A 21,395-nucleotide genomic window follows, 5' to 3' on the forward strand; every position below is an offset into this window, starting at 1 on the left:
TTTTCTTGAGATTAACAAAATGTATTTCAGTTGCCATACACCCTGTAACAGTATAATGTATCCAGCAAAATATAATGATTGGAGATTTGTATCTTTTCAAATATAGACAATTATCTTGGTATATTATGCATACAAACTGTGTTTTACAATCTTATAAATTATTACTTGGGCGAAAGAATACAAAAGCTCAGTGACAATTTGTGTATTTGTAAATTTCATGCTGATATGTTTGAACTTATTATAATTATATAGAATCCAGTATGTCTTAATTTGTTTACTTCCAAAAATTATATATCTTTCGTCTGAAATTATACCGTTATTCTGCAATTTGCTAGTATAATCATTTATGTTGTGAGAAATTTAATATAGATCTGATATGGAAGCAAATTTTATTTCATACGTTATGCAAAACACATAATGGCAGTTACTTTTGTTAGAAATTAAAATACACCTTCTTCCGCGTGGCCTCCTTTTATTATTTGTCCTTTATCCTTATTATAAGGAGTTTAACTTATATCCTTGTCAAAAGAAGCATTTGCAAGATATTTTTTATTTAGTGATTTATTTAGTTATTTAGTATTATTATTATTTATTATTTATTTGGTGATTTATTTAGTTGTTTATTTTGTTTTTCTTTTGCAAACGTTATTCTTTTAAACACGGGCCTTTTCCGTACCGATACTTTCTCACCCGATACCGTCACAAACTGGAACAATTATCTACTTCCGCCTGATTGGGTCTTGTACAAAGATTTCATGACAGGTTATGTTGGCAGGAAAAGTTGATTCACGGTCTCATGTGATGGTCTTCTGAGAGTTATACTTTGGTGCGTTTATGTTTATTGAATAGATACGTGTTGCATTTTCGGTGTTACTGCGATTCTGAGGGGAGAAAAGAACTTGAGATGACAGTCGAATCAAGCGAAGGTTGGGGTCTCATGTGCACTCTTCGTTTATATTTGTAGTCGAACAAGGTGACATGATGTTGTCACATATTTCATCGTTTATTATGGATCAAACGCCCAAAGCATGTGGATACGTGTATTAAATAAATCATACAAATGTGAAGTTTGTGATCAAATGTTAGGGCAGATTAGTGATTTGAAGATTAATTTGGGGATTTTAAGCAAATCGTCGCACACATTTTATAATTGTTCTCGTACAACTTACAAGGTACTTCTATATATATTTTTTTTAAATTGTCGAATATGTTGTGAAAAATCGCCAAGCAGTTGAATGTAACAATGTTGGCTTTTTACATATGAACGCAGAGAAAGTACAAAATGTAATGAGATTGACATTTTAGAAAAATTCTTAATATTCGTTGCTAGTGGTGTTTGTGACATTCATCCCGAGTAATGCAAATGAGAGTGCATACTGGAGAGAAGCCATTCAAATGCAAAAACTACTGCTTCTTACAGGGAGAAAAATTTAACGAGGCACACTAGAATACACGCATGAAATCAACTATTCCAGTGTGAAGTTGGTGATGAAAGGTTCAGGTAGAAAAGTGATTTGTTGAGGCACAGGAGAATATCCAGTCATAAGATGCACAGAATGATACATGCTGGGGATACACAGTTTAAATGTGAAGTTTGTAATAAAGTGTTTGGGCATATTAGTCATTTGAAGATGCACATGATGATCCATACTGGAGATGAACCATTCAAATGTGAGGTATGTGATAAAATGTTTAAATTTAATGGTGCTTTGAAGAAACACATGATGATACATACTGGAGATCAATCATTCAGATGTGAAGTTTGTGATAAAATGTTTAGATATAATGGTGCTTTGAAGAAGCATATGATGATACACACTGGAGATGAACCATTCAAGTGTGAAGTTTGTGATAAAATGTTTGGGGACAGTGGTTCTTTGGAGAAACACACGAGCATACATAAACGGGATAAAACGTTCAAATGTGAAGTTTGTCATAAAATGTTTGGTGATAGTAGTAACTTAAAAAGCCACATCAGAGTTCATACTGGAGAAAAACCATTCAAATGTGAAATTTGTGATAAAATGTTTAGTAAAAGTACTAATTTAAAGAGGCACATTATGATCCATACTGGAGATGAACCGTACAAATGTGAAGTTTGTGATCAAATGTTTAGATATAATGGTGCTTTGAAGAAACACATGATGATACATACTGGAGATAAACCATTCAAATGTGAAGTTTGTGATAAAATGTATATTCTGAAAGGCGACTTAAAGAGTCACACGAGGATGCATACTGCAGAGAAACCATTTGAATGCAACACTTGTCATAAAATGTTCAAGCGATGTAATAATTTGAAAATGCACATGAAAATACATTCTGGAGAAAGACCAGCCACGTGTGAAGTTTGCGATAAAAGGTTTAGGGATGATGTTAGCTTGAAGATGCACATGAGGATACATTCTGAAGATAAACCATTTAAATGTGAAGTTTGCCATAAAATGTATAGGCAGAGTGTTTGTTTGAAGAGACACATGGTCACACATACTGACATGCCAGTCTGAACAAAATTGTCTCACATATGTGTGACAAGTTTGTAGTAAGGCACTGCTAAAAAAATCTGATAGCCCAATGACCAGGGCACTGCTATAAAAATCTGATAGCCCAATGACCAGGGCACTGCCACACCACAACTTTGTGACCACCTTATCTCAAGGTCAGAGCTGTAATTTTGTTGCATTGATACATGTTACCAGGTAAACTATGTGTATGAAACAAAATGGTATATAATATTGGTCACTTTTATTGATGGATCAAAACCTCAGTATATTTCAAGTCATACAAAATATTTTTTCATCATATAAAGATTTGCATGGAATATATGATCAGAAGTCATTAAAAAATAGTTTGAAATTGTCTTTTCTAGGTAAATATATGATGAATCTGTATCAATCTTCACTCTGAGCTCCCTAAACAACTTTCAAGCCTTTAACTACAGGGAGTTTCCAGAGGAGAGGTGTAAGCCGTCTGAAGTTCAGCAGCAGTTAGATCACTTGCTCCACTCTTTCATACAAATCATGATACAATCCACAACGAGTACATCCATTTAAAGGCAAAGCTGAAGACGTACAAAAATTCAGAGGTCCCAAAAGCAGAGGTGTACACCACAATCGTCAGGATCTCCACACCTGAAATTGATGAAATTGTAAAGCTGCTAGAAATAATTACAGCTGTGAGCCCGTCTACCAAAGAATAGAAAGAGGGTTCAGTCTTATGAACAACATGAAAAGTGTAAAGAGAAGCTGCATACAGCAGGACACACTTCAGATGATTATGAACATCAACACTGCAGATCGATTTAGTAAAGAGGACATTGATTAGTGCTGTTGGACAATGGTTGACATCTGGACCTGGATGAAAACTTGGTTTACATGAATATTTTGATATCGGAGTCAACACAGAATTCAACTGAATATTTCATATGGAAACAACAGTAATTGCAACAGAGAGTGAAAATTAATAGTATAAAATTGGGCCATTTTTGGCACGTGGTATTGGAGTCGGGGTTTGTGGAGTTTGAGCCTGGGCCTGAAAAAATATGGTGTAACAAAATATAATGTGCTGCTATTGTAAAGTTGGAAGAGTTTTGTATTCTAAAGTTGTGCTTCAATGGTAAACAATATGTTCAAGTACACATATTTACCTCTAGTACAATGCACAATCTTCAGCTCCAAATCCTATTGAGCTCAATGGCTTGTTGCTGTATCTAAGCTTGAAGTAATTCCTGGAATCATTTTCTTCATTTCATCTAACATTGGTAATCATATCTTCTGCTACATGGCATGCTCAAATTAAAACATGTCCATGAAGTGGCCTAGTGGTTAGAAGCATCTGCCTTGGATGTGGGAGGTGTTTGGTTCGAAACCCAGCTGAGTCAAACCAAAGACTTAGGAAAATGGTACTAACAGCTGCCTCACTAGGGTTTTTGAACCTACAATCTCCTGCATCTGAGATGAATGCTCTAACCACTGGGCTGTATGAGAAGTTCATTATAAAAATATAAAATATATCAAGCTAAAGAAGAATGAATGGTTCACATAGGAATCTAAAAGTACAAAGCAGAAACATTTTAGCATAGGTTAAAATTTATGTGGGTGATTGAATTTAGGTTAATGGGCATAAGGTTTTCCATGGATTTGTATTTGTTTGTAAAGTTATGTTTTGAAAAGAAAACATGATTAAAAATTGTTTGAAACATTGGGAAAAGCATCCCTTATCATCTAATGGTAAAAATTAAAATAACATTTCTGACAGTTTTCATTATTCCAAAGCTTAATCATTTGTTTGTGTTGTTACCCAATCATCTGACCACTCAAGTGGCCTAGTGGTTAGAAGCGTCTGCTTTGGATGCAGGAGTTTGTGGGTTCAAACCCCGGCTGAGTCATACCAAAGACTTATAAACATGGTACGAACAATTCTCATTGCTAGGTGCTCAGCATTAAGAGGTTAGTGTTAGGACTGATCAGCCCGGCATCAGGTTAATATGACTTGTTGGGGCATCATGCTACCTGTCTGAAGGAAGATACTTTAGTGCTAAACATCAGTATAAACTGTTGCACTGCAGACATTGTAGTGATATGATGTAAAAATTGTTAAAGCTATGTTTAGAATCCAAATCACATGCATACACATACAGATAAAAGTGGTCAAGGTCAAAAGAGATGTTATGCATCAAACATCTAATTTATCTTTCCTTTAAATATAACTTGGATTTCTTGACGATTTTTTTGTAATGGAAGGTTTGTTAATTTGTTTGAATATGCCATTTGTTAGATTAAATACCTATTACCTAATCCAATTAGTAGATAAAAATGAATATCATTCTGTAAAAGACAAGAAAAAAACAAAAACATAAAAATAAAAACAAAACAAAACCCCAAAAACAAAACAAACATGCATTTGGGTGTGATGTTTAATTGGCCTGGAAGCTGTTGATAAGCAAAAGTATACCCAGACAGGAGAGGATCTTGTGAGACAAATTTATGGGTGAACTTGCCTATAAGGGTGAACAAGGTACATGTTTTTTAAAAGAAATTTGATAATATAATCTATATGCTTACATATAATGGAAATATTGATCTTGATAGTTTTAAGCTAATTATGGTCTCAACGTGAATTTCATTAAATTTAGTGGTATAATTCGATATGTAAGGTGCTTATGTCATAGGTTAACAAATATGTGTAACGACACCACTAAGACCGTTTATCATTTTCCAATTTGTAATTGCATTTCCTAGTAATGATTGGTGGAAAAACTTTTCAGAACCACTTTTGATACCAGTTGTCAAACAAAGTAATAAAAAAAGATGGAGTGAAACTCTCAATTTGAGTATGATATGTTACTGCCATGTATCCTAAAGCAAGAACCTTAAAATTAACAACACCAGTAAGGCCATTTATCATTTTATTAATGACTGATGGAAAAACTTTTCAAAACCAACATAATAAAAAAAGATGGAGTGAAACTTTCAATTTGAGATCCTAAAGTTGTACAAAAGCAAGAAACTCAAAATTACAATGGTTTAAAGTAAATTTTGCTTACACAAGTTTACCAATGAAATGATTTTCGAAATAAAATAAAATTGTTATTTAGACCGATTATGTATAGATTGTATATCATATGTCAATAAAAGCTTTAAGAAGGCATTCACATTTCAGTTTTAGTTTAAAGAACTTCCTTTCAGTTTAGATACCGGTATTAATTATGACTGTTATTGTTTAGGTTTTGCTATTTACATGTATTCTGTTTAGTATAGCCATCTAAATTTGCTGAGGTTGGAAGATAGGTTAAAGAAAATATTGGGACCTCAGATAGTTTTACAGAAAAAGATTTCACAGTGCCTATTTTTTTCAGGTGCTCAGCTTGAAGAGGTTAGTGTTAGAACTGGTCGGCCTGAGTTTATGGATATTGTGACTGGGTGGGACATGTTTGTGGCATGATGCCCCAGTGCTAAACATCACTATAATCTGCCACACTGCAGACATAGCGATATGACAAAAATTGTTATAGATGCGTTAAAAATAACACTGTCCATAATTTTTAATATTATTGTGACACTCTGATCCCATCTAGAAATTGGAAATTTGAATTAATCTTGCAAATCAAATTTTATAAATCTAGGATTACTACTAGCAAAATATATTTAGAATAAAATATCGAAACAAAAGAAAAACTATAAGAGATTTACATTGTTTTGATATATCATTTTAAACTTGAAGCTAATAAGTCTGTCTTGTAAGATCAAAAAGCAAAAAAGTTTGTTGCTAAATGAAAACACATGAAAGCATGTTTTGGGGAATTAGTTGTTGTAGGGGTTAGCACAATTTTCAACACAAGATAGGCTTTTCATTGTGGCCAGTATCATTGGTAGAGGAAGAACCCAGAAAGAACCACCGACCCATGAGAAGCTTTCTCGCATACACACACTGGCAGAAACTAAGACTCAAACTCACACAGGCAGGGATGAGATGGCAGTGATCCATTGTTTTTGTTGTAGGGTTTAACGCTATTTTTCAGCACAAGATAGGCTATACATGGCAGCCAGTATAATTAGTGGAGGAAGAACCCTGGAAAACCCCGGGAAGAACCATCGACCCACGAGAAGCTACTGGCAGGCTTTCTCACGTACCCACGTTAGCCGAGCCTGAGACTCGAACTCACGCAGAAGGAGGTGAGATGGCAGTGATCCGTAACAGTGAGTGCTTTAAACCACTCGGCCACTTGGGGCACCCAGTGATCCGTAATTGTGAGTGCTTTAGACCACTTGACCACTTGGGGCCCCCATTAGGAAATAGAATAATGGCTATAATAGTGGAATAAAGTGCTCACTGAATGAAATGATGACTTTGAAAAATGTTACTCTTTTTCTTTCACTTTCTTTCTTGATCATGTACGTGGGCAGGGATGCACATATATATGCAGATGTATGTGGGTATAGATACATGTGTGTATATATGCTTATACAAATTTGTTTGGTTAATGAATATGTTTATGTACGGTTGTCATACTTATTTCTTTTTTGTTTTGTAATTACTAATATTATCATATGTGTTGATATGATTTGAATTTATTAATGCAAACCATTTCTTTTTCTGTTCAGTAGTTTCTCAACTCCTTCCCTCTTATCTTTCATCTTCCTCCTGCTTGTCTTCTAATTTAAATAATTTACAAAGATATATTTATTACATGCATGTCGTATATATATATATATATATATATATATATATATATATATATATATATATAATGTGTCTAATTAGATAAAGAAACCAGAATTGAAAGGTTTATAATGAATAAATCTATATAAATAATATATATTTTTATTGTCTTAGTTTTTTATTTATTTATTTTTTATTTATTTTTTACATTTTCATCTACAGATCTGAAATAAGACGTGTTCCTCCTTTCAGTTCATTTGAGTTTTGTCATTGGCTGTTTGAGCGGAAATATGGATAACTGTTGAACAAAAATGATACGCCAATAAAATGGGCAATTCCTTGTTATCCTGGTCCAGCAGGATTATGGAAGAAAAATCTTGTGTGAAGTTTTAATGCAACAGGTTTAAAGATCCTTTCATCAAAATATTTTATTGTTATGGTGTGAAACAAGAATTGCTTTCACAAATGTATCATTCCATTTCAGGCATTGAGTTCTTTGAGGGTTTACCATCCATGAAAGAGTTGTAAACAAAGGCTATGGATTCAGAATATAATTTATTGATGTTTGATGATTTACTTAAAAAAGCATCGATACATGAAATCGCATTTACATTTGAGGATCACATATTAGCATAAGAAATTGTTTCTGATTAATTAGTCATTTTCTTTTATAACAACCTAAATTTTTTTGCCAATGTTTCAACTACTTTTTTGCGAATGCTTTTTCACTTCTTTTAGTTACAATAATTATTTTCTCCAGCCTTACTAATTGTCTCTTTTTAGTTGGAGGTTTGTCCATTGTTATTAAGTTTGTAGTTGTTAACATTACTAGTGCTCATTGTAATATTGAACATAAAGATGGTTTTGACTGGGCTTTGGGAAAATATAAAAAATCTATACATGTCCTTTGTATATCTAACAATTAATGAAATAAAAAGAAACAATTATCTCATCCAGATAAAGAACCATTTACGCAGAGACAAAAGTCAATCATTTCCTTCAAATAAGACATACAGGGATTAACTCTAAAAACAAATTGTGTAATCCAGTTGCTCGAACTTGAATAGACTACAGCTTTGTGATTGGTATGTAATCACTGAACATCAGGGGAAAAAGCAACAAGCATCACAAGTCTTGAACACTAGCAATCGAATCCCTCATTCTCATTCTCTCTTGCTGGTTTAATAGACAATGACCTTATTCACCCCCAGGCAATATTGATTAACTCTAAAGACAATGTATGTGACCACCATGTCCATTTTGGCACTTCAGTGGCAATTCATAACATGTACATTAGCCTAATTTATAGACTGTAGCATCTATCACTGGTAGACACAATCTGTTTTTTTTTTTTCTCTTTTATGTTTGTTTTTATCAGAACAATCGTTACTAATCAAGCACTCATTGTAACAACTGACTACATATAGGTTAGTGGTGTCTGTGTCCTCACAATACAGATGTTCAAAGATACGCTACATCCTACATATGATCTGCGGTAAGGTCGGGAAGCAGTCGAAGTGTAGGAATAATTAGTCTGGTTCCCTGCTTTGTTTGCTCCCTGCGTTGCTCTTCCCTACATGAATAGCGGGAAACAATGCATGGAGCATACAAAGCAGGGGGATCAGACTAAGGAAAAATCTGATTGGAGCTAGAACACAATTAATTTTACTATATGTTCTCTACATTTGTTTCTCAGTACTGACCTTTCCATTGTGTGACAATCAATACAAATCATATGTTAATCTAAAATACCTTCAAAGATGACTTCACTGTGAAGTTTTTTCTTGTCAAAGGTTGACCTGCATTTTTTTGTAACGCTCGACTGTCAACAGTGCACAGATTTCACTTCCGGATCATTGCCAAGGCCTTATTAATCACTGTGCACGGTCAGAGAAATACACATGGAACACCACACCCTGAACTCATATTCTCAAGAATAAACACCTTTAAATCCCTACCAAAAATGCATAAATATAACTCTTCTATCACCACCAAAATGAGAGAGAAAAAAATATTCTAAAAATACACTAGAACTACATTTGTGGGTACTGAACTGGAAGTACTAATTGTGACCTGATTCCTGACATGTACTTTAGTCTGGTTACAACAGAAACTATAAAATAATATAAGCATATCTAAAAAAATTCAGATATCAGTAGCCAGTCAGTTTTTTGTTGTTTTTTTTTTTTAGAAGAGCATGAGCAGTCATTCTTACATTGATTTAATGAAGGTTGGTGAAGTTTATTCTTGCTTTTTACAATGCTGTCATTCAAAGCAGTGTTGAAATGCATATTTCGCCAAGACATCGCAGTAGCTGGTCGCATTCAGCAGGTAGTCGTTCATAACAGAGCATTTATATAATAAATTTGGTCCATGCATTATGATTGTGGTTAGAAATGACAGGTGGTCACTCATAGCAGAGGGGGCTCATAACAGCTTTTACTATATATTTATATATACACACATATATATTGTTAAAGAAAGAACTAAAACATTACTACTTCAATTAAGAATACTGCTACTAAGGAAAGGTAGATAGATTTATTAAAATCCTCTAAACTATTCAAATTGATTTTGTACTTTGGCAATGTTTTTTAATTGCAATGATTTTTCAATGGAATATTGATATATTTATTATCACAGTTAGTCTCTATAGTAACATCCTTTTACATGGGAGTAAACAAACTTACGTGTTGATGTAAAATGTCTTTGATTCACCAGTCCATAAAATGATAGTAGACTGTTTAAGGGTGATCATTCTTACACCGATGAAATTCATCCATACATCAAAATGGCTGCTTATTCCATTCGGCAGTTTATCTAGTGTGATTTTTGTTAAACCCATTCAATAAAAGTATCAGATTGTTTGACCATTATTTAACCTCATCCATGACAATATCAGAATACCCTGGCAACAATTCCCAACTACTCATAATATGCATAAGTCTAGTTTGGGGTGGGGGTGGGTGATAGCATCGCCTGTCTTTGCTATTATTATAAACATATACAATATACTTCTTTAACTAATACAGTTAAAAGAATTAAGTATGACATTAATCGGAACATAATGATATCAAGGAATTGAAGATATGTGGACTACTTTATTAAGAAACAGTAGAATTCAAAGTACAGACAAAAACCATTCAAAGACTAAGTGTGATAAAATTTCATTGAAAATAATGATGATGATAAATACCTGGGATGAGCAATAAAAATGTGAAGTTTATAATGTAATATTTAGCATGAATACTTCTTTCAAGAGGCCCAAGATGGCCCATACTGAAAATAAACCATTCAGATGTGAAGTTATGTTACAATGCTTAAGAATAATTATAATTTGAAGATGCACATGAGAATACATACTGAAGATAAACCATTCGAATGTGCAGTGTATGATAAAATGTTTACACACAGTGGTTGTATGAAGACGCACATAAGGATACATACTGGAGATAAATCATTCAAATGTGAACACTGATGAAATGTTTAGGCAGTTTGGTTACAAACCATTGTAGTGTGAAACCTGTGATAAAACGCTGAGCCAATGTTGCGGAAATTTGTTGATGCTAGAGTTTTTATGCAATTTAGTTTATTCATTTATATGGAAAGTGTTGAGGCTAGAGTTATTATGCAATTTATTTTGAATTTCATCGAAAGTGTAGATGCTAGAATTTTTAGTTAGCGTGAATTAACGATAATTACCTGATTATATCTGATTTTGTAATGCTTGGATAATCTTGTAGGTTAAGGACTGCTGTGTGGTAACATAGGACTTGCCGCTGGAAGCGAGGTCAATGTCCTACCGTACTAAGTCAGAATTTACGCGTTATGTGAATAACAACATGCTCTGAATAACGTAAGTGAATTGTATGTATCTCTAGAGAGTAGGGTATACAGAATTATGGGGTAATTTTGTCCTTTAAGGAACAGCTTTCTGAGAGAAAGACGTGACAGTCTAGAGTCATAAGTACTGGGAAAGAAAGAAGGACGAGGTCAGAATAAAAGGACCAGGAAGTCCATAAAGGGGCAAAGCATAGAGATTAGGAAGGATGAACTAGGAGATGTTGATATATGGTCAAAAGGAAGGAAGGTGATGCAATCAATCGTGACATTGTGCTATTTTCACCTCTCGTTATGATGATGAAATAAATCCAAATTAGACACACCTGTTAAATTCTATTGATATAATCTAACTTGAATTGGCATTGCCGTTATTAATTTGTTCTGATTAAATTTATTATTTTCTTGTCAAAGGGGGCTCGTATTGCTTTATTTCTTCCCAGTATTCTCGCACAGTTCTCTGTTGAAATTCCATTCCTGTTTCACTCCCGCCGGGCTATAATATCGAGGGAGGTCATCCTGTAGATAACGCCTGCCAAATCCAATTAACCAGTCATCTTACTAAAAGGCAACGTTACACTTATTGTTAAGAACCTTGTTCTATGTTAGTTTATATTTTTTGGCAGTCCAAAAATATTTGTTTCATCTGGCGGAAAGGTATGCACATGACCTTGAATATCAACTTTGACTGTTTATCCTGGTTGTTCTAATGAAGGTATGTTTTCCATTGTACTGATTCATGTTGCATACAGTTGGTCTAACTGGTAAATCACAACTTCCACAAATTATGACGACTTTGCATGACGATGTTCAGTGATTTGAGGTTAACTTTCGTTCTTTCCAAACTTTTAAGGTAGTTCTGGAAAGGCTGGAAATATAACAGAATGGTTTTCCTTATTTAAACCAAAGACCTGCTAATAATATATTATCATGATTTGACTCTGCTTAAATTCTAATTCATTAATCATTAGATAAATTGGCCAAATTGACATCTTTGAACTCCTGAAGACAGACACCCCGTTATTGTTCCAAGATAAGATATATTATTAGGATTTGACAATAGTTCTTTGTTAAATAATCCATTATAAAGATTTATATCATAAATGTCTTAAAGTGATATATTTATATCCCATTCTTTATCCCTGGCAAATCTATTGAAGGCTGTCATAGAAGTTGGTTCAGTTTAAAAAAATACAGCAACTGCGAAGCCACTGGTATTTCCATGAAGTAATCACTTGAATCCTCATCAAGACTCTCCTTACAAGATTTACTTGCAAACGATCCAGCCATAGTATCTGGAACATTGAACAGCTGGAACAGTAGTAATGAAAATATAGTGAATGATCCAAATTTTGAGTCCACTACTTTGAATGAATGCAATGTTATGTAGCATGTTTGGGAGAAGACAGTGAAGATTTATTAATTGCAACAATTCAGAAAGAGCTTATCATATCAGTACATGTATTCTTGCACAAGCCTTGATCAGTCACATTGACACTTCATTGTTATAGATGATCCCTCATATAATGCACATTATCAAATGAAACATTTTCAGGTTCTTCTTCGAGGTCACTTTCTACTATGTCTTTTTCCTCACAGTAAATGCAGTTCCTGTTCACCATCAAATAATTCTGACCTTTAAGTGTGAATGAACTGGCAATGGCATCGTAGTAATGAAAGGGACAACACCTGAAAGAGAGTAATTAGAAAGTAAGTGGCTCGAATGGAATTAATGTTGAGTAAGCGAGGAGAGTATTTGGAGGGGCAAGGAACAACATGTGTAGCTCCAAACAGCTTGAAATAAATGCCTTGCTCTGATATTAATTTGTAGACAGAAAGAACTATTTCTATCGTATCTGTTTTATAAAAATAAAGTAAATATTTTATCAAAAATTGAAATCCCAGATTCACCCACAAACTCAACCAATTTAATAGTTGGTCTCGAATTTAAATATTATTAGTTCTTTAAATGTACTGTAGTCTAAATGTCAGAATTACTTACAAGTTATCAATCAGCCCTCCCTCAAAAAGGCAAAAATATACAACAAAGGCATATTGTTATGTTTAAATTTGGGTGGTAAATTAAATAGTGTAAATATATACATTTACCGAAGCATTCATAGATGTCCTGGCCCGATTTATACATAAACCTTGAGCCTAGTAATCTACTGAGTTACATATAGGATAAACATTAGGCGATGCTGTGTGGAATGAATCAATAGATAATTATTATCTCAGCAAACAGTTTTCTTTTAGGCCATATAGTTTTACGAATCAATAAATTATCTTTGCAAACTCTTTTTGTTTCCCCCCTTTAAAAACTGATTAAGCTCGGATCTCCACTGTCCTACGTGAAGATCTGAGATCGACCGCATAGGGCTCGTGTTCTGGTGACCTGTGTTATTACAATAATCGCTATTTTTATCACCCAGGCATATGAAGTCATATCTTCGCGTTTGGGAAACTGAGCATTATAGCGGAAGAGCATCAATGTATGCATATTGATTTGATTCATTTTCCAATTTCTGAAAGCTGCATTTCCATTGGTAAATTCAAGGGTCACCAGAACATGACCCCTAAGCGGTCGCTGTCTGATTTTAATCAAATTGATATCCTTTAAGGACAAAGAAGAATAAAATAAATAATGTGATATATAACATCGATCGACAAAATTACAATTCTATTTTGATCGGTAACGTCTTGATTGTTATGCTGATGTTGTTGATCATTGTCATGACAGGACTTATAATCACGAAGATGACCCAAGATTTCTGCAAATTCTGAATCACTTCAAAATTCTTCAACTGATTAACCAAGAGTTAATTCCGTGTCTTTCTTATTAAAATTTTAATGGCTGGGTCAATGGTTTAACAAGGGGTTCAAAAATAGTTGTTGTATCGTGTACTAACCCTCTTTTCTCCCAGCCATCTTGAGACGCCACACATGCTCGGTTGCGGAAACTGTATCGACGGATTGAGAGACTGCATCTGATTTCTTAAGAATGGCAATTGTTTACAAGAATGTAGTCAGTTCTGAAAGCTTGGACCATATAACGCGCCAGTCTCACGCCATTTTTAGCGCCATTTTTCAAGCATCAGAGCGATACTTAGAGAAAGAACAAAATGCAATAGAGTATTCGACTTCACTCATTATGTATGACAACAACGATCATGTGATCGAACCGAGTGAAAAGAGTGAAACTTTTCCATGATAAAGAGATGGGAGACTAACTGTCGACCGTGTTTGGACGTAATGGCAAATATAACTGATGTGAGGAAATATCAAGAGGGGTTTTTTGTGGGTGGGTAAGACAAAATAGGCTCATTGTCCTGATGAATTCTTGTTCAAAAACGTACTTTAAATTATTCTAATATTTGTGAGCATTGTATGATTTAAGGTTTTGTAGCTGATGAATCTAAAGATCTAGCTCGTTTCCCACCCCCACCCTCGCCCTCAGGGTAAGCATCATCATTTATTTTTTGTCGGTGTTCCATCCGCTTCCATAAATGCTTCACCTGGCAAGAAACAACTGCTGGTGTCCTGAACCAGTAGCTCTTTTTAATCACAATCATTTGTCACGCATGTATCATAGGAATAATTCTGATAATCCCACATGGATTCACCTATAAGCACGATCTTGTCCTTGTCAAATGCGGGATATGATACACGCTTGAACATTATACGAGAATTAACGGATTCTAATATCACGAGATCAGCCGATTAGCCGTTATGGTATTAAATCCCACCAACTCATATAACTGCTCCGCGGCGAGTGGCATTGATGATCTTACTGACCGCGATAGGCATATTTGCAGTACTAGAAAGGAGTACATTACCTGTCACCATGAAAGCTATCCTTGTGCTTGCACTTCGCGCTACACGAGCGCCTGCGCTCTTCCTATCTACTCTAGATAATCAATAGTTTATCGCACATAAATCCCTGGCCAGTTGATCTACGCCGCTATTACTAATCTCCGCTTCAACTTATTACACCAAGGGCCATTTTATCGAGTGAAATGCCATGTTGACAGACCACTGACGACATTATCAAAAGAATTTACGTAATACGCGCTCCACACTGGGTTACATGACTTTACTACTCGTACTTTGAGTTGCTGTTTATTGAGACATGATCTTCATTGTTTATTCAGTTATCAGCAATTAATGATGCAGCTAATAGTTGGCCGTAACAGGATACGAGAATATCTTTTGGGGGGTAAATCAAGTAGTAGTATATAAAAGTGCGGTTTTTGGGCCACATTTCATTTTTTTTATTACCAGATAAGCCTTAATAAACGATAGAAACCCTCTTACTTAAAACTGAGTCTAAAATCTCGATGGGAGTTGCCAATGTTAAAAACTTGGGCCACTTAACAATTTTGAAAAAGGGTTATTTTGTCAAACTCAGCTCTATAAAATTTTTCATTTTGGGGTACCTGTTTGGTACTAAAACAATAAACTAACAGCTGCAACAGTAAACAACCTCATATGGAGGTCAATTCGCGGTAATCTAAACAAGAACACATTGTTTAGTTAACTGGTATTTTGACAAATAAACAACTCCAAGGCTACTTTTTTTTAGGTATCCTGGGAGGGCTCAGATAGGGAAACAGAGTTAAAAACAACAAGATTACCGACTATGCCACAAGATTTCCACGAAATTACCCATCAGGGGAAAAATTGTGACAAAATTTCTGATCAAACTGCAAGATTTCCACAAGATTTCTCATCAGGGAAAAAAACACGACAAAATTTCTGATCAGACTGCAAGATTTCCACAAGATTACTCATAAAACTATAATTCCAACAACATTTCCACATGATTTTTTATCACACAAACATAACAAATGCCTAACAAACCAACATACCTCAGTGCGGAACAAGAACAAGAAATAATAAATTTACGCGGGATTGAAAAACCAGTTCATGTGGCTTCGAAATACAAAACTGGACTTCATCGGTAATACCGAATCTGGATTCGAGCGGGCTTGTATGATTATCCAGTGGGATTAACCGGAATTGGACGCGGTGGTGAAGAAGTAACTGATAAACTAAACAAATTACAACAGGAAAAAACTGAGATGATAAAATTAAATACTAAACTCAAGGAAACAAAAACTAAAAGAAAAAAATAACAAAACAGACTGATGAAGTGGAAAAAAACAACAAAGAACTCGATAAAAAATACGCCGACATGTTATTTAAAAAATCTGAGATAGAAGCTAATGTTAAATTTATGTCCTAGGAACACTCACAATTCAAGCAAATCCACGACGAAGCACAACGCGAATACGACAAACTAACACACCAGCACAAAGCGCTGTCGGATAAACTTAAATCTATAAAGGAAAAATATGAGGCAAACACACACGCGTTGGAAAAGTTAGACGTGCAATACAACAACGCCAGTAAAATATACCATGAACAAGAAAGTCAACTACGGGGGTTGCAAGACGGTGTTAAGAACCTGAATAAACAAACTGAGTCCTTGAAGAACCAAAAAATCGAGGACAAGAACATGATTCGAGAGCTTAATTATGAGTTATACCCGGTTACACGGGCGGTTGGTCAGCGTGCTTGAGGTGCTGTTTTTTCGTTCAAGATATTCCTCGGCGGTCGGAGGATGTTCTCGTGCAACATAATGTTTCGTGGATCTCTTTTTGCAATATATTAATAATGATCTGTAAGCGTTTCCTCCGCAGCGATTGCAGATCTCAATATCACCTCGTAATCCACGCTTGCAAGCCAAACACGCTTTAAGTCCAGATGAGCCTTTTTTAATACTTTGAAGATGATTTCCGCAATATTCTCCGTAGCATCGCTTATTGCAGAGTTCTGTAGATCCTTCTGGGAGCCATTTGCAGTTATTTGTTCCGGGTTTAAATGATATGTTATATTAAATATAATATTAAATTTTTAATTAAATACTTAACTTGGCTGACACTTGTCACAGCACAGATGCAGGTCTTAGATTGTCAATCCCTGACCTTGTCAGGGGTCTTTTCCTGGCGTTGTTGTAAGAACTCTTCGATGGTTGGTATTGGTCTGTTCTTTTTAGTGCAGTAATCAATTAATGCTCGATATCTCGTTCCACCACATTCGATACACAATTGATATTTTCCCCGAACACCTTTATTGCAACTCACGCAGGGCTTCGGCCCAGTTGAATTCTTCTTCCTTGAGGCAATTGCGTGTATTCCACAAAATTTCCCATAACAATTTTTACCGCATAATTTTGATGATCCTTGTGGAAGCCAGTGACATTTATTTGTGGCAAATAACGACGATGGCATTGTAACAATTAGTATTTATTTATATTTCAAATTAAACATTAATTCATATATATGAATTATATGGAAGACATGATTATAATTGTACCCGACAGTATTATCGAACACCTTTTGATATTACTCCTGACAAAGGATTAATCGGACTAGCTAAATGTGATTTCCGCTACTTGCGGTAGTATTATCTCAGATATCTTAGTAAATTTCACGATGCTGTTTATTTTCACACGAAAAGGAAGTTATTGATCTATTAACGGTAAAAGGTTACGACAATATCAATTATCTCATGCAGGGAATATTGTTCAGTGCCTCGATAAATTCTACGTGTTTGGATCCGATAACGATTTTAATCTTATCGCGAAGGAATTCGCGGGTCAGTGTTCGGTCACAGAAATTATATTTAAACAACGACAGCGATATCCGTTATTTGATCTTGACACAAAAAAGATTGACCCGCGTGAGATAATCAATTATTTTTCTGAACTGTGCGATTGTCCCCGTGAAGATATATTAACATTTGAGACAAATGGAGGGTATCACGTGCTATGGAAATATCGCATAGTTAGTTTTGATGAGCAACGTGAGTTAATAGAAAAAAGCCGCGTTGGACAATCCAACATGGAACGTAGATCTTCAAGAGGGACTTCACAGCATCAAGCTTGCAACAACCCGATCGAGTATATATAGCCGTGCAAAAACACCGAAGAAAAGTTATTCTGTAGCGTCGGAGTTACTAGTTTGTCCAACCGCGATTCAACCTAAATATGTTAAGATCGTTGATGAAATTCACAGATACTACTTTAATGAAACTATTCCCGACGAGGATATTGTTAAAATATCTTTAGCGTTGACTGGAGAACCTAATCAACTTACTGAAACAACAGGCGGATGCGGAAACACTGTTACGATATCACGACAACCAGGTAATTTTGCAATATTTGTCAACGGCGACATGGATATAATGAAATTCACGGCTACAAAGAAGGTAAGTGTGTAGATTGTTACGTTGTCGTGTATTCTGATTGTTATCATGTGGGTTGTTTCAGGTAGACGCGAACAAAGATAACAATACCACGTGACAACACTGATGATATCTTACAATCCGTTTTTGCCAAAGATTTACCTGTCGAAAACGGGATCCGGAATATATCAAATACTTGAAATCTTCGACATGCAAACGATCTGATTATCCAAGAAAGTTTCGCGAGCGAGTTGCGGATTGCACTTACACGGAATTGCCGTTGCATAAATCTGGTCTTGGTTGTAAAGTCATCTCCGGTGGAGACTATATGGATGGATCAGCTTGTGGAATGGGTAAATCAGAAGCTGCGATAAAATCCATAAAACCAGGTCAATCTGTGATGTAGTTATCTTATAGAAAAACCCTCACCGCGAAGACAAAATCTGATTACGGTTTTGAATCTTACAATGACGTTTCTGGAGATATTGTATTCAAACCAGACAGTGGTAGAAACGTAGCAGTACAAGTTGAATCACTGGTTCGTGTGTGAGGAATTCCGGATGTGTTTATCATTGATGAGTGGCCTGGAATAATCAAGGTGGTGTTACGAGTAATTGTTCTCGATGCTGATGCTGACAATCATGATCTAACACTGTTCAGGGATAAATTAGGATGAACCAATATGAAATTTATTGTCAATGATCACAAAATTGACTCTGGTAAGAAGTTTATTGTGGAGCAATCTCACCAGGATAATCTTGCAGCTTTGTTAGATTGTCTTGCGGCAGGAAATCGTGTTGCGGGTTTTACACACAATAAATCTCACGGAAGTTATTCCGTTGAGAGCTTAGCAAAACATTTGCAACACTTAAACCACAACGTGAAATATTATCACGCGGACACTGATCCGACACAGAAACGCAAAGATTTTTCTGATGTTAATAACGCTTTCAAAAGTGTTAATGTTGTGATTTGTAACCGTACTCTGGAGGCAGGGGTTAGTATCGTTGATAAACAATTCAAACACTTATTTGTGTTCTCGGAGGAATTAGGATCTGTTGAAGCAACAAAGCAAGCGCTGCACCGTTTCAGATGTGTGTCAGAGATTCATTACTCAGCGGTGCGACAACACCGCGACAATCTTCCACTGTGCCGGGATGATATTACAGTGATGATAATCAATAATGAAAGAAACTTAATACGACGGAGAAACTCTTTAGGACTCCAAATATTGGTGAGATTGATATACCATTCGGACACGCCTTCATCAGCAATATCATTGATGAGAATAATTCTAAGTGCTATTTTACTCCACGGCTGATCTCAATGATGAAAAATACCGGATATGAGATAATTCAGAGGGTTCCGGATGAGTATGTAATCTGGAAAGAGAAACGCAAGATAAAGAATCCGACGTCCGCGAAAATGAATCAGAATCCAACCGTCGATGAGTTCTTGAAAACCAGTATTGGCACTCGGATAAAACAATCTGGAGAAATCCTTGGGAAAGAAATCTCTGCGGAAGAAATCTCTGGAGATGAAATCTCTGAGAAAGAATCCCTTAAGGAATTTCTCAAAGAAGTCTTCAAAGAATCTCCCGGGAGAGAATTTCCTGAAGAAATTCCTGGAGATGAAGTCCTTCGGTGTTATAAATATGACCCTGAAGAAAAACTACAACCATATCAAGCAAAGTTAAAACATCTTAATGCGGTGTTTCTGTGTAATGTGAGTAAACAGCAGCAGAGGGGGCGAACAGACCAAAACAGTTTTACAAGTAACCCCTTCCACGGAAACTATTCCCGATAGAAGCGTTATTTCGACGAAATAACACTTTTATTCAGAAAACGAGACAAAAAAAAATGTCTTGAAAATGCTTTGTATTTCCGCTGATATAACGCGAGTTACTTCAATAAATCCGACTCGTATCCGACATAATTTCCACGGTGAGGTATCATCGAAAAATCAGGTGTAGTTTGCGCCCCCCCCTGCTGCTCTACGAAGACGAAGATTTCCAAGGAAACATTTTTATGTCGCAAATAGTGTATCAAGGCCGACGCGGTATCGTGTACGCGGGTCGTGTAAATTTATTGTCACAAATCCGTGCTGGTTTCTTTGAGCGCGACTAAAGAAATTCTTAAACTTATTAATATCCATATCGCCGCTACACCAGGTTTGATGAATATTTCTCAGCGTGTGAACATCAACTCCATTAAACACCGCAAGAAGATTACAGTTATCCCTGATTACTTTTGGAATTTGTGTATAACGCTGAGTAACATAAATCACATCAGTGTTTTTATGACGACCTCGTGAAAATATTCTTGCAGGATTTTTTTGCTTGTCCAGCATCACATCATCATACACTACTAGGTTATTTATTTCCCCGTTAAGGTCTTCCACGGACGGAGCTTCTTCAATATCAGTTATAAATTCAACAACATCCTCGCCGTCTTCACTCAGCGCTTTTGCACTCTCATTAAAATCTTTTATAACATCATAACAACGTTGATCATCCACAGACGGAGCTATCAAGTATAGTTTGTCCCATTTCATCCACTTCATTATCATGTTCAGTAGCAGTTGCGTTTTACCTGATCCTGACGGTCCTATGATGATCATTCTGATAGAATTTGGTAGCGCGGAATTATGCTTGACTGGTTCTTTCCTTCGCGTCGCAGAAAAATCAGTGATCTCCATTTGTATATAAGGAATAATAATTATGGATCTATATTGTGTGAAGTGTAAGGCACAAACCCCTACGAATGATCTAACAACCATTACAACAAAAAATAACAGACAAGCACTTTCTGGTAAGTGTGCGCGATGTGGCACAAAAAAATTTAGATTTCAAAAAAAAAGCCTGACAAAGTCAGCGGAGGTGACATCGCAGCAACCCTCGGACGACTTCCAGGTACCCCTTGGGCTAAATATCCCGGAGAAAAGCATCTCCCAGGATACAATTACTGCGGTCCAGGGACACGACTAGATATCAGACTTGATGAACAATCTAAACCAAAACCGGGAGAGTATCCGATAAACGCTATCGACGCAGCGTGTCACATACATGATGTTGCTTATCGAAGTAAAGATCTACAAGACAGGCATATCGCGGATGTGAAATTAATTCATGCACTAAGCGCCATAAA

At 35.6% G+C, this 21,395-nt stretch overlaps 1 protein-coding gene across 1 annotated transcript; it reads left to right on the plus strand.

The window, feature by feature from the left end:
- The first annotated feature begins 738 nt into the window (after positions 1-738).
- Positions 739-7,318, plus strand: LOC149784814 (uncharacterized). The gene has a single exon (XM_089932822.1). The coding sequence runs from the start codon at positions 1,548-1,550 to the stop codon at positions 2,505-2,507; it is 960 nt and encodes a 319-aa protein (XP_089788948.1). The 5' UTR covers positions 739-1,547; the 3' UTR covers positions 2,508-7,318.
- The last annotated feature ends 14,077 nt before the right edge of the window (positions 7,319-21,395 follow it).

Source organism: Sinohyriopsis cumingii, chromosome 14 (genome assembly GCF_028554795.1).
Source record: "Sinohyriopsis cumingii isolate HCF-2022 chromosome 14, ASM2855479v2, whole genome shotgun sequence".
Lineage (NCBI taxonomy): Eukaryota > Metazoa > Mollusca > Bivalvia > Unionida > Unionidae > Sinohyriopsis > Sinohyriopsis cumingii.